Source organism: Tachyglossus aculeatus, chromosome 23, assembly GCF_015852505.1.
Source record: "Tachyglossus aculeatus isolate mTacAcu1 chromosome 23, mTacAcu1.pri, whole genome shotgun sequence".
Taxonomy (NCBI): Eukaryota; Metazoa; Chordata; class Mammalia; order Monotremata; family Tachyglossidae; genus Tachyglossus; species Tachyglossus aculeatus.
Window position 1 is genome coordinate 19,299,294 of NC_052088.1, and position 15,566 is coordinate 19,314,859.

The 15,566-nt window shown below is 40.6% G+C and overlaps 1 protein-coding gene across 1 annotated transcript in view; it reads right to left on the minus strand.

Moving 5' to 3' along the window:
* Positions 1 to 1,262: 1,262 nt before the first annotated feature.
* Positions 1,263 to 15,566, minus strand: part of EDIL3 (EGF like repeats and discoidin domains 3) — a 319,182-nt gene continuing 304,878 nt past the window's right edge. Inside the window, exon 12 of the mRNA XM_038765904.1 lies at positions 1,263 to 4,269. Within this exon, the coding sequence (XP_038621832.1) occupies positions 4,120 to 4,269 (150 nt within the window). The 3' untranslated portion in view covers positions 1,263 to 4,119. The remainder of the gene's footprint in view (positions 4,270 to 15,566) is intronic.

Sequence of the window (15,566 nt, forward strand, 5' to 3'; positions counted from 1 at the left end):
AGTACCTTCTATCTACTCCAGTGCTTATTACAGTGCTTGGCACATAGTAAGCACTTAAATACCACTATTATAATGATCACTATTATTATTTTAGTTAGATTGACCTCCCTGCCCAATCTCATTAAGGCTCTATCTGGGTTGGGCCACAATTTAATTGAGCACTTGAAGGATCACCAGTTCAAACAGCAGTGTGGGTAGCTGAAACAGACAGGATTGCCAAAGTGGGAAAGCACTAATACTCAGAATAACTTGGATGCTTATACGGGAACAAAATACTTGATTGTTTGAGAAGTAGTGTAGCCTAGTAGAAAGAGCAAGGACCTGGGTTCTAGTCCTGACTCTATTGACCATTTGTGTGAACTTGGGCAAATCACTTCTGTGCTTCAACTTCCTCATCTGTAAATTGGGGATTCAATATCTGTTCTCCCTCCCTTTTAGATTGTGTGTTCTATAAGGGACAGGGTCTGTGTCCATCTTGATTTTCTTGTATATAATCCAGTGCTGACTACAGTGCTTGGCACATAATAAATGCTCAAAGAATTCTATTATCATTATTATCATCATCATTGGCATGGTCTCTGTACATTTTAACTCCTGAATCCAAGAAAAATTTTATCCAAGAATTAATCAGTCACTTGGGAGAGTACACCACAACACTATAACAGACACATTGCCAACCCACAACGAACTTAAAGTCTAAAAGGGATTAGCCTTCTTTTATTTAAGTGCTTAATGTGTACCATGCACTGTGGGGGATAGAAGATAAACAGGTTGGCCACAGTCCCTGTTCCACATTGGACTCACAGTCTAAGGGGAAGGGCGAACAGAAATTTAATATCTACTTTACAGATTAGAATTCTAAATAATGGAGAAGTTACTTGCCCAGGGTTTCAGATTAAGCTGAGATTAGAACACAGGTCCTCTGACACTCAGGGCCAAATTTTTTCCACTAGGCCATCCTGCTTCTAACCCAGAAACCATTTAACACCCAGAAATTACATTTCCTTTTTCCTATAGACTTGAAAATTTCAAATGCTTGGTAACACTTGTAGCTATGTCATTGTCGGTTTGGATTTACATGAGTATGACTAGATGCAGAGTAGCATGTGTGCAAAACACTTGTTTCTGTATTTATCTTCTGTATTCAGGTAAAGAAAACATAATCCAAATAAGATGTCTAGTCTCTAGTTGTATCCATTCACATTCAGACAAGTTGTGTGTTCTTAGAAAGATATTTAATTACAACTGCTTCAAAAGTGTCCTAGATTTTCAAAAGTTTTATTGTAAGTTTGAAGACTAGACAAGGTCAAACTGATTTTACATCATTCTACATGATTTAAGTATATACAAAAGACATCTGAATATTACACAGCTTGAAAATTTGCCAAAGTCAGTTGTGTTTCAGATACCTCTGTACTTACTGATACGTCGGAAGCCAGCACTGAATATTATAATTCGTAATTTGTTGTCTAGCAAAGATACACTCAATAGTACCCTTGGTCTTCAAAATTCTGTATGCAATAATTCCAAAAGAGAAAGTCAACCTACAATTTAGAACCAAGGACAATGACAAACCCTTGTCTAAATCTTATACATTTTCTTTAATTTCTTTGATATAAAATTAGCATATTATAGAGCTATAGAAAGATGGAATCTGCCTACCAAAATTTAATTGGCTCAAGGTGAAATTTAATTAGAACAGTTTTACTCTAGCTCTATGCCATGAATATAATTTTCTACAAAAATCAAAGGACTTCTCCAGAACATTTCCAACTTTTCCATGTGTGGCAATCCCATTTTTGACCAGAAATTTGAGTACTGCAGGTGAGCTGGGTGTCAGTGACAAATGGGTATAAACCATGAGAAGGGAATAGTTTTCAAGGAATTGTAGTTGCATCTTCAACCAGGTATTCTGACAATTAAAAGAAGGAAGGACTTACCAGAAACATTCCCAATTCAGTATCTGAAGGCATTATCAGTGAATGTTAACTTCTCTGTGCCTCAGTTTTCTCATCTGTAAAATGGGGTTCAATACCTGTTCTCCCTCCTACTTGGAGTGTGAGAAATCTAATTGTTATTCTATCTACCCCAATGCTTAGTACGGTGCTTGGCACACAGTAAGAGCTAAACAAATACAACTATTATTAAAAAGCGACTTGTAGTGCTATTTATATCACATTAAGCTATCACTCTTCAGATTCTTTAGAATGATGCAATGAAGTGTCACCACCAAAGAAATTTGGTGTGAATCAAATGGGAAAATATAGTGATTCTTCCTTCAAGAATTTCCTGCTTCTGTGACCTATAGCATAATTTCAATGATTAGGCAATGAAAGCAAAAATAGAAAAAAAACTGAAATGATGAACACAAGACAACCTGTGGAAAATACCCACTAAAATGTAAAAGCTTGCTGGAAAAGGACCATCAATCCATAGATTTCAACCCCAAAGTGCAAAATATGGGCAGCATTTAATTAACTTGTCACCAGACTCTTATAACAATTTTGGCTCTCTAAAAATGTCATTATGATTGACTTTCTCTTTAAAATTGTTCACTACAATTGAAGACCATTTCCTATATACATCATTAAGGAATGCTGTTAACACATGTACAGACAAGACAGTAACAGTTTAGTGGCTTTTGTTATGCAGCACAAATTTTAAAATAAAATTAGCAGTGTTCCACAGGACCTCAACATTTCTTACATATACTGAACTTTTTAACTTCATAGGATCCATAATTAAAGTCTTTGAAAATTCCATGTCTAAGTCTTATAAAATAAATACTTGTATAAATACATCATTAAGGTTGACTAAGGTTATGGAGGCAACTTCTGTAATTTATTTGAGTCACTGTTACATGAAAACTCTACTATCAATAATGGTGGTTACCAAATTGCTTACAAATTTCTTCAGGCTTTTTGAAGCAAAATAAATCAATTTGAATTTTCAGCTTCTGGATGACGATATCATATGCATATTTTCGAGCGGTTTACTACTTAGTTTTCAAAATGAATGCTTTCTACTGAAGACAGGGCGTTTTTCAGTGATCGTCCCCAGATTCATATCTCAACAGTACTTTCAGCTTCCAGAGAAATGCAGCATAGCGGAACATAAATGCCGTGAAAGAAAACAGGCAGCACTATATACTGGATGTCATAATAAAGGGGGGTGGAAATCACATTTCAATTATTTTCAAAAAGGTAAAAACATAGAATTTTTGTGGGACTATAATATTATTCATTCTGACTTTCTACTGCTATGAGTTAAGTAAGATTATGGGGAAGGTAATTCTAAAAGAGTCATTCTGGTTAAAATGCCTGGCAATCTCTCAGGGGTAATTTTCTTTAGAAGCAAAACTAGATGTCTTCCTTAGGTAGATTTCACTTTCCATTTCATATGCTAGTCTTCATGAAAAGAAGAGACTTCTTTAGAGTAAAAGAGGAAAAAAAATGAGACAACCAGAATACACAACTGGAGTGAGAACATGCAGCATAGAAAGTGAATGGGGCAGAAAGCAAAAAAAAAAAAGATGTATTCTGGAGTTTAAAAATGGAACAAAACTGAAAAGATACTTTATCATAACAGCAAGTACTCAGAACCACAGATTAATTCCCAAAACATGTGTAGAAATACTGACAATGTTTGATAGGCACAAGGGAAACAATAAGGTAATGCATTCATCCCAGAGAAAAGAACTTATTGCTAAAGCTGCAGTATTCCTTTTTACAAGTAAGAAAGCAGTGCGGTTTGGGCAAATAAGCTTATCAACTCCTTTATGTTTTCCTTGAGCTGTACTGAAGTTCTCCAGGGCCATTTTGTCTCGCCTGTAAAAAGGATGCTGCTCTTCTTCCTCAACATATTTCAACCAGTGTGAACAACTCAGAAGAAAACTATAAAGGTAATTCTACAGTTAAAGGGATGGTTTACAGGACAAAATCAGATTGAACCATATAAAGGGCAGACTTAGACCTCTTACAAAAGACAGTAGCGGCCTACATTAAATTGAGCACTTGTTCATGAAAAAACCCATTCAATTTCTTACAGGTTTTGCACAGTTTATTCTACGGAGATACTTTTAGGGATGTCGTGACTGGAGTTGTCAAACGAAGGGCTTCATCAGTCCTCCTCTGTACAGCCCAATAGCTCTGACCGCAAAGTGATCCTGCCATACCATGACCAGGGAAGGATCCTTATGTGCCGTGCATAGATAGGAGGGTCGATGACGTTCTTTCTGTGCGTGTCATTATCAAAGTTGCCCTGGAACACCTAGAAGGGGAAAACAGAGTGGGTCACTGATCCGTGCTGCTGCATTGGCCAATTGTTAGGCAGGAGGGCAAGCCAAGGAGAGATAAGGAAACAGTCATCTTCTGTGAACTCGCTTTGTGAGAAAAATGATTTGCTGGGTTGGCCAGGACTGGATGGTTCTGTTTAGTTGGGGAAGGCCAGTTTGGGCTTGGAGGCCTGTACTGTCTCCTTCTCTCCTATTTTTCTTTCTACCCTCTATTCTGTCACTTTCCCTGTCCTCTTTTCTTCTCTTTCTCCCTCTCCCCATTCCATTTTCTCTATATATCCTGCCTTTTCTCAGGACTCACACTTCCTTTAGCCCACACTTGCTCCCGTTTTGTTAATCCTTTTAACCTAATGTACTTTGAAGAACTAAAATTCTGGTAGTAAAGGTATTTAGTGCCTTCTAAATGCCAATGCACTGTTCTAAGCATTAGAGAAGCACCTTACATGTTCCCTGTTCATAGGGAGCATACATGCTTTTGGGGGAGACAGTCATAGTTCACAAACTGTGAAATGGCAATCAATCTAATTGAATGTTCAAGTTACCTATTTCTGTATGTAACTGAACACACACGCACACATATAACATAGCTATAATTCATTTATATTTATGTCTGTGTCCCCCTCTAGACTGTAAGCAACTTGGAGGCTGGGAACAGTTCTTACCAGTTCTGTTACATTGTACTCTCCCAAGCACTTAGTACAGTGCTCAATGTGATCAATATATATGTTAACAGTTGTGGAGAATGGCATAAATAACATGTGTAAGAGTTGGCTGAGGGGTTGATAAGACTTGATTTGGGTAATGACTCTGGAACTGCTTTTTTGGAAGAAGAAGGATGTTAGATGGGAATTTGGAGGCGGGAAAGATGGAGGTCTGAAGGATTTGTTGGGGGCAGTGTGAGGGAGGAGTTGGAGAAGAGTATGATGAGAGTAAGGTACATCTAGGAGGTGGGCTAGAGAGAGGACCCTGGCAAATTAGATGACCCTAGTCTGTAGACCACCTGTAACAATAATGATGGTATTTTTTAAGTGCTTACTCTGTGCCAAGGACTGTTCTAAGCACTGGGGTAGATACAAAGTAATAGGGTTTTCCCACATGGGACTCACAGTCTTAATCCCCATTTTGCAGATGAGGTAACTGAGGCATAGAGAAGTGACTTGCCCAAAGTCACACAGCTGACAAGTGGCAGAGCCAGGATTAGAACTCATGAACTCTGACTCCCAACCTCATGCCCTTTTCCATCAGCTGTGCCAGGTGGGAGTCAAAGCCAACATTTGTCAGGGAGAGGGGTTACAAATCAATCATCACATCCTAGGATATGTGACAGCTCCTGGACAACTAATTCTTACTCTTGCTAAAGAAGCAAATACAGAAGAGGATAGCAGACCAGACCTATTATATCAAGATGACGGGCAGCCAATTTTAAATTCCAAGTTGGCTTAGAATTTCCAGAAAAGTAAAATCCAAACTGAGAACATAGATTGTCTAGATACTTTAAGGCAATCGAGTGAATTCCACGGGCATTTCATTCATTCAATCGTATTTGAGCACTTACTGTGTGTAGCGCACTGTATTAAGCTCTTGGGAAGCACAAATCAGCAGCATATAGACACGGTCCCCTATCAAACAACGGGCTTATTTCTTGACATGGATCTTCTTCCTGGCCTGGAACCCGTCTCACAAGCCCGCAACCTTGGTGTCATCCTTGACTCTGCTCTCTTGTTCTCCCCACCCATCCAGTCCGTCACCAAAACCTGCCAGTCTCACCTCCACAACATCACCAAGATTCGTCCTTTCCTCTCCATCCAAACCGCTACCCTGCCAGTTCAATCTCTCATCCTATCCCGACTGGATTACTGCATCAGCCTCCTCTCTGGTCTCCCATCCTCCTGTCTCTCCCCACTTCAGTCTATACTTCACTCTGCTGCCCGGATCATCTTTGTGCAGAAACACTTTGGGCATGTTACACCCCTCCTCAAAAATCTCCAGTGGTTGCCTGTCAACCTAAGAATCAAGCAAAAACTCCTCACTCTCGGCTTCAAGGCTCTCCATCACTTCGCCCCATCCTGCCTCACCTCCCTTCTCTGCTTCTCCAGCCCAGCCCACACCCTCCGCTGCTAACCTCCTCACTGTACCTCATTCTCTCCTGTCCCGCCATCGATCCCCGGCCCGCATCCTTCCCCTGGCATGGAATGCTCTCCCTCCACACATCTGCCAAGCTAGCTCCCTTCTTCCTTTCAAAGCCCTACTGAGAGTTCACCACCTCCAGGAGGTCTTCCCAGACTGCCCCCCCTTTTTCCTCTCCTCCTCCCCATCCCCCCACCCTACCTCCTTCTCCTCCCCACAGCACTTGTATATATATTTGTACAGATTTACTATTCTATTTGTTAATGATGTTCAATTATATATTAATTCTATTTGTTCTGACGATTTTGACACCTGTCTACATGTTTTGTTTTGTTGTCTGTCTCCCCCTTCTAGACTGTGAGTCCATTGTTGGGTAGGGACTGTCTCTATATGTTGCCGACTTGTACTTCCCAAGTGCTTAGTACAGTGCTCTGTACACTTTAAGGGCTCAATAAATATGATTGAATGAATGAATGAATATTAGCCTGGATTTTCTGGACAGTTAAGGAGACTGAAAGCCAATTTGCCCAGAGCAGTGGGAAAACCAGACTATTTATGGATCTGCTTACTCTCAAAGTTTGGAGATAGACACAACCATAGTCCAGATGAACTAGGGAACAGTGTAGAGAAATTTACATATTTAGTAGCAATAATAATAATAATAATGGCATTTGTTAAGCACTTATTACGTGCCAAACACTGTTCTAAGCGCTGGGGTAGATACAAGGTAATTAGGGGGGCAGCTCAGAGTGTTAATCACCATTTTACAGATGAGGTAACTGAGGCACAGAGAATGTCACACAGCTGACAAGTGGCAGAGGCAGAATTAGAACCCACGACCTCTGACTCCCAAGCCCGTGGTCTTTTCACTAAGCCACACTGCTTCTCTAGTAAGTATATTGTGCTCTTAAGTCTACAAATAAACTCTTGTTGCCTGTGTACCCTATCTGCTACTCTAACAGTGCTAATTGTCATTCAGTGGGAAAGAAGAGAACAAAAGGGCAAAGAAATGGATAAAAAGGGGGACTAGGCATCCCAAGCTATAGGCTGCTTGGGTAGAAAAGTTCAGGATTTGTGAATCGTATCTTGCCTGGGCCATGGTATTACGAGATAAATTTTGAATCTGAGTTTCCTTTTGGCAAGAGAACATACTCCTTTAGCAGTTGCTGCAAGCTGCTGACCAGCATTGTACTCTGACAAATGAGAAGCTCTTCACAGCTAGCTAGCTATCTGATCCTCATAGAGTCATTTGGGCCATTTGGTCTACAGCAAAAATCAGTGAGGTAAAAAAACCCTCCAAAATACATCCTCCAAACAGTAGAAAATTCCATCTTTTGCTCAGGATGTGTTGGAATAAAGGTAAAACTTGAGACCCATTTTTTAAAAGGGGTCTGTGTAGTTTCACATGAAAAAGAAAGGGTGCTTTGGAGAGATTGAAGAGAGAGAGAACTCTTCCTCAGAGGCAGATCATGGTTGCATGGCTCAATGTGAGGAAGAGGCAAGAAGGGCAGGCCTGCTGCTGCTTCATTGGAAAGATTACTTGCACTTGATGGTAAAGCAAAATGTCATCCACATCTCATATGGGGAACATTTTTCAGCTTGACACAGAACATATCTCCAAGGCTAGTTCCCGAATTAATATTTGCTACAGATGATAATATTGAGCTATGGCAAGTCTGGAATTCATCCTGGCACATCTGAATTCAAGTTCCATTTATAACGGGATTTTCTGCAGCAATTGAACAGGTTGGACTGAGGAGGAGGTGGTTATTGCAGCAAATGTCTCAGTAAGCAAAAGCAACTCTTCCAGTATAGAGAAACCCACAGAAGACATGCTAAGCACATAATGACATGAAATCTTGAGAGAGATTGCCATTGTAATGGCAGAGAATATGGGTTATCATTACCTGCCAAATTCCCTGAAACATAATACTGGGTTTCAATGGCCCACCTGTTTGAAGTGTTGTAATTTTATTCATAATCTAAAAAGAAATTGCCACACAGCTGATAAATTGATTCATCAGGTTAATTCATTTTCTTTTCAAATTCTATAACGGAAAAAGATATAGTACTGTTCACTTTCCACTAGAATGATAGAAGTTAGATCTGTAACTTCTGACACAAACTAACAAGAATGGATAGAATATGGGTCTGGGAGTCTAAAGGACCTGGGTTCTAATCCCAGCTACGCTATTTGTCTTCTATGTGATCTTGGGCATGTCACTTAACTTCTGTGTGCCTCAGTTACTGCATCTGTAAAATGGGGTCTAATACTGTGAGCCACATGAGGGACAGGGACTGTGTCCAATTTGATTAGCTTGTATCTATCCCAGAGCTTTGTACAGTCCCTGCTACATAGTAAGCATGTAATAAATACCATTTCAAAAAGATACAGGACTGTCATCAAAAGCATTAGGTGAATTGGTATTTAGGTACATATTCTCTATAATCTGTTAACTGTCTATTCAGGATCCCACAATTAAACTAGACAAAATCTGAAATATGGAATTCTTCAGGGACATAAACTCTTCAGTGTTAAATTTTTAAAAGTGGATTTCTTACCACCGAGGGTAAAGCTGGAAAACCAACTGCACTTTTTAAAGATTCACAAAATCCATAAGAAAACTCCATAGCCTAAAAGAGCTACAGATGAATTGATTTCCTTTCCAGAATCTTTTCTTCTCTTTTCATTTACATAGTGGTAATGAAGCCAGAAATATAAAAAGAAAAAAGTGAGAATACCAATTCCAGCTTGACATTTTCCACATGCTGTTCAAACGTGCAGTCTGAAATACTGAATTACTCCTTTACACTGATTACTACAGCACTAGGCAACCTTGCTTAGGAAGCTTTACAGTGCATTTCTTGGCAGAGGATTGCCAAGTCAGCATCAGTGCTATTTTGTAAAGATCAAAAAAAATCTTTGAAACCTGCTCTCTCACGTAAATCTTAAAGAATTAAGTGTGTACCCTCAAATTCTTAATGACTGATAGAGCGACAGTAAACATCCACAGAAGGAAAAAATGCACCATACATGAAGGAGCTCAGAGCTGCAGTGACAGATTTTTGAGAATCCATGTGCAGATGTATTTGGTTTGAAAGCTAATTAGCAGATGAAAAGTCTGCTGGTATTTTTAAATATGGAAGGGAAGAACTGCTGCACATATGGAACACCAGGATAGGATGGTCAGCAGATACCAGGCTTCAAGATGTCTTTGACACTGCCTGTGTTGACTTGGCACCCAGAGAAACAAAGCAGCATGGCTCAGTGGAAAGAGTATGGGCTTGGGAGTCTGAGGTCATGGGTTTGAATCCCAGCTTCACCACTTGTCTGCTGTGCGACTTTGGGTAAGTCACTTAACTTCTCTGTGCCTCAGTTACCTCATCTGGAAAATTGGGATTAAGACTGTGAGCCCCACGTGGGACAACCTAATCACCTTGTACCTCCCCCCAGAGCTTAGAACAGTGCTTTGCACATAGTAAGTGCTTAACAAATACCATCATCATTATTATTATTGAACATTTTGGGGAAATCCACCTAGAGCAATTCTTTGGGCAAACCCTGATTCCCTACCTTGCTCCGGATCTCTTATGGCCCCATCTCAGATCCCTCTACACATGTACATCTTCCAAGCCCTGGAAATGAGCCACAAGAGCTGGGATGGAAGGAGGTTGGGTCGCTTAAAATAAAATGAGACCTAAATGCATCTGGTGCCATTTTAACATTGGACAGGGGACTGACTAGGGGAAAACCAAGCTGCAGGGTATAAAGCCAGAAGAATGTCCACCCCAAATCTGTCAAGAGCTCAGCACTTCAAAGATGCTACCATTTCTACCATACTCTAAGAGCTGTTGGCCCCCTAGCCCTGTTTCCCTCATCAAGTTCTATCACTCCGCTTCTCCATTCTCTAGTGTGTTTCTTTTAAATGCTATTTTCTAAGCTCTTACTATGCGCCAGGCACTGCACTAAGCACTGGGGTAGATACAAACTAATCCGATTGGACACAGGGTTTGTTTTACATGGAACCCATAATCTTAATCCCCTTTTTTACAGAGGAAGTAAATGGGGATTTCACCCATTGCTTCTTATCTCTACCCCCTCTAGTCCATACTCACTCTTGCTGCCTGGATCATTTTTCTACAAACAATGTTCAGTCTATATTTCAGGCACTCCTCAAGAACCTCCGGTGGTTGTCCATCCACCTCTACATCAAACAGAAACTCCTTACCATCGGCTTTAAAACACTGAATCACCTTGCCTTCTCCTGAATTACCTCACTGCTCTCCTACTACAACCCATCCCATATGCTTCACTCCTCTGATGCCAACTTACTGTAGCTCGATCTCCTCTACCTCGTCCCTGACCTCCTGCCCATGTCCTGCCTTTGGCCTGGAAAGTTCTCCCTCTTTATATCTGACAATTTCTCTCCCCACCTTCAAAGCTTTACTGAAGGTACATCTCCTCCAATAGGCCCTTCTCTGATTAAATCCTCATTTCCTCTTTTCCCAATCCCTCTGCATCTCCCTTATACATAGCTTTGCTCCCTTTTTTCACCCTCCCTCAGCCCCACAGCACTTATTAATATTTATATTACTGTCTATGTCCCCCTCTAGACTGTAAATGTATTGTGGGGAGGGAACATGCCTGCCATTTTACAGTGCTGTGCACACAGTACCACTCAATGAATATGACTGATTAATGAGGTAATGGAGGCACAGAGAAGTTAAGTGACTTGCCCAAAGTTACATAGATGAAAAATGGTAGAGTCCCTGGGATTAGAACCCATGTCCTTATAACGCCCAGGTCCATGCTCTATCCACTAGGTCACACTGCTTCTCTAGTATCTCATTTTAACCAATTCTGGACAGAACTACAGGATGGATTCAAATCACACTCTGAGGTACATGATATGTTGTGTTTGCTCCATGCTTATCATGGGAGAGATAAATGATAACCTACATGGGATATTCCTGTCCCTCAAGGGGGGCTCACAGTCTGAGTAGGAGGGAAATCAGGTATTGAATCCCCATTTTTCAGTTGAGGAACCTGAGGCAAAGTCACAGAGCCAGCAAATGGCAGAGCAGGTTTTTTTTTACTTCCAGGCCTGTGCTCTTTCCACAAAGCCACACTACTTCTCTATGCTGAGAAGCAGGTGAGATATGAGAAATTCAGGGCAGAGTCTCAAAATCACTGTCTCTATCAACCAGACTGACAAAAAGCTGTCAGAAAACTGTAAGCCACCTTCTGTGCATCAAGCCAAAGGGAGGAGTTTCTGAGAAATTGGGGTTAAGCCCCAGATCATTCTGGGCTGTGGCAGGGTGGATTTTTAAGATTTTCCACCCTGCTCCTTCACCCAAATGGATGATGGTATCTGCTGCTGTTTCAGTCTGAGAGATAATAATAACAACAATAATAATAATAGCATTTATTAAGTGCTTACTATGTGCAAAACACTGTTCTAAGTACTGGGGAGATTACAAGGTAATCAGGTTGTCCCACGGGGGACTCACAGTCTTAATCCCATTTTACAGATAAGGGAACTGAAGCCGAGAGAAGTTAAGTGACTTGCCCAAAGTCACACAGCTGACAAGCGGCGGAGCTGGGATTTGAACCCATGACCTCTGACTCCAAAGCCTGGGCTCTTTCCACTGAGCCACGCTGCTTCTCTGTCTCGTGACTACTGGTAGTACCTATTCACCCCAGCAACTGCCTCACTGTGTCTCCCTCTGGGCACAGAAGACTAGGTGAGAGTGTGTGAATTGTTCAGCAAAACCCAACACCACTACTGTGCAAAAAAACTCACATACCTCAATGGTTTTGGGACAGAAAGTCCAGTTCAATATAGACAAAGTGTTCAAGGAGGCAGAAGCGGCTCTCAGAGAAGCACAGACCTAGTGGAACGAGTGTGGGCCAGGGAGTAAGAGGACCTGGGTTCTAATCCTGGATCATCATGTGTCTGGTATGTGACCTTGGGAAAGTCACTGAAATTTTTTGCGCCTCAGTTACCTCATCTGTAAAATGGGGATTAAGACTGGGAGCCCATGTGAGACATGGACTGTATCCAATTTGATCACTTTGTACTTATCCTAAAGCTTAGTACACTGCCTGGCACATGCTAAGTACTTAACAAATACCATTAAAAAGAATGATAAGCTTTCAGTATCTGACCTGAGGGAACTGGTGTTGGATGAAGTCGTACCTCTAGTTTTTAAAGGCCTGGTGGAAAGAGCACAGGCATGGGAGTCAGAGAACTTGGGTTCTAATCCTGGCTTGCCCATTTGGCTCCCACATGACCTTGGTCAAGTCACTTACCTCCCTCGAGTCTCATCATCTTCAACTGTAAACTAGGGATTCAATATCTTTTCTCCCCCTACTTAGACTGTGAGCCACAAGTGGGACAGGGACTGTCCAACCTTATTATCTTGTATCTGCCACAGCACTTAGTACAGTGCTTGGCACAGAGTAAGAGCTTAACAGATATCATTTATGTGATTGTCAAGCAACCCAATAATTTGAGAGGCCACACTTTGACTGACTTTACTGTGGCCTGACTATGCTCCCATTCTGTTAGTACAATAGAGACTTGATTTCTTCTCAAAACAACTTTGTCATTCAAGCTTCTTCTTACAAGGAACAGAAAATGATTTTATTATTTTAAAAAAATCAGTCTTTTTTGTGCTAGCAATTTATAGCACTCCAGCACAATTTTAAACAGCCTGTTGACTTGATGGAGTTGTCACTGAATACAAAGTGTTAAAAGAATGTGAAATTTTCCATGGACTCAGACTCTAACAATTCCTAAGAACATTATAAGCAATGACCTATAGGTGTCATCCAGTCCTATTCTGTTTCTGAAAGTAACATCAAGGAATGCTTAGTGGAATATGAATGGTTGTGCTCCATGACTTACATGTCTGTGATGAACTATCATCATCATCAATTGTATTTATTGAGCACTTACTGTGTGCAGAGCACTGTACTAAGCACTTGGGAAGTACAAGTTGGCAACATATAGAGACAGTCCCTACCCAACAGTGGGCTCACAGTCTAAAAGGGGGAGACAGAGAACAAAGCCAAACATACTAACGAAATAAAATAGAATAGATATGTACAAGTAAAATAAATAGAGTAACACATATGTACACTCCAAACTATTTCAAACGTCCTTGAGGCAGGCTGTATGCCTCAGGACTGTAATCTCTGCAATCTGAGGTAACAGGATTAAAGGGGATCACCCCTATAATTCAGTCACCATAGTAACCCTAGACCCAAAGGCTAGATTTGAATATACAGGGAGAGACAAAGAGATAAAGCAGACCAGAGCCAAATGCTTAAATTTCCTGAAATATTTAGGGTTCAATAAATATACAAACTTCTATGAACACAAAAACAAATTTCCATTAGTAGATAAAGTTCTATAAACATAAAAGCTTTCTTGGCCCCTGAGCACACGTACCCACCTTTAACCATGTGAACAGAGAAAATTACTGATTTTAGTGTTGGATGAAAATGCGGGAAAGAAGCATGGCCTAATAGAGCATGGATCTGGGAGTCAGAAGATCTGGGTTCTAATCCTGCCTCTGCCACTGGCCTGCTGTGTGATGCTGGGCAAGTCACTTAACTTCTCTGTGCCACAGTTTCCTCAACTCTATAATGGGGATTCAGTATACCCGTTCTCCCTTCTATTTAAAACGGGAGCCCCATGTGACAGAGGGATCGTGTCTGACCTGATTAACTTGTATCTACCCCAGTGCTTGGAATAGTTCTTGACATATAGTAAGCACTTAAATTCCATAACAAAATTTTAAAAGATAGAATGAGACAGAGAGAGGGAATGAGAACTGAAGCCCTCATTTTTGATTTTAGAAATCTGCCCCTTGCCAATTTGTTTCTCACCTTCCTCCCAGAATAAAACATTGTGCAGCAGATTATGGGAAATGTAGTGCTCCGGTCCGGAAGGTTTTCCCACCATGTTCGGCCAACAGTGTCTTCAAAGAATCTAACCATTCTCCCATTAACTTATCTTGGGTCTATGGTTTGTGAACCTATCAAAAACTTACTCTTCTAAAAATACCCACTTTTCCCCTTAACACTTCTTGGACCTTTCTTCAGTGAATTCATTTGAATTTTTTCTTGAACCTAGCATTTTCTGCCTGGACAACTTCCTGGAATAATAAATTCCATGTACTTGCTGCCCTGTGTATAGAAATATTTCATTTTGTTTATCTTCAACCTACCAAGTTGGTGTGGAAATTACCAAAAACCTCAGTCAATTTGACTTTCCAGGGAAACTCACCAACAGCCCCAAACTGTTTTATAAATGAACAGTTGGTCATATCAGTGTTGGACATATCCCATCTAAGTAATTATCCAAACCAATGGAATGGTATCCAGTTTTGGAACATCTACTTCTGTTTGCCTGAGGATAAAATAAAGAATTAGTGCTGTTCTGAAGATATATGCCTCTAGGAAATATTTACAAATGAGTAGGCTGTAAAAACTCCATGGATATCTAGAAGACCTTCACTCAGGGAATTGCATATTGAAGTAATTTTTCTTAAACTTATTGCCTTTAAACAAATTGGACTTTTCCTCCAAGTCTCCCTTCCCCTACCATTCCATCTGTCTTCTCCCAATCATTTCCAAAACTGCACCTGTTGTCTTCACCTGTCCGCCAAAGTATCAACTTTCTCCTTGAATCCCACCTGGATTTCTCTCTCACCAACTAGCCAAAACTGCTCTTACCAAAGTCATCAATGGCCTACTCATAGCCACATTAAAAACTTTAAAGAGCTAATCTAGTCCACTCGTACTTCCCCTGTGCACTTAAGATGCCTTAATGTATCCGGTTACCATAATGCCCTGGTCTCCAAACTGCACAGCTATTTCTTTTGCAGGCTCCTTTTCTCTTTTACCTTTAATTGTGACGGTACAGAGGGCTCAATTTTGTGCATTCTACTTTTCTCTTTCCTTTATACTATTTTCTTCTGGAGATCTTTCATTCAGGTTTAGTTACCATCCTCAACCCACCCTATTTCTCCCCATAATGCCATTTGAGCACTTACAAGCCAATGGAGCACTTGCGAACTCCCTCTCTGCTGTAGTACTGATATACAGATCTTCATAGTCTAATGTTTTTAGTTT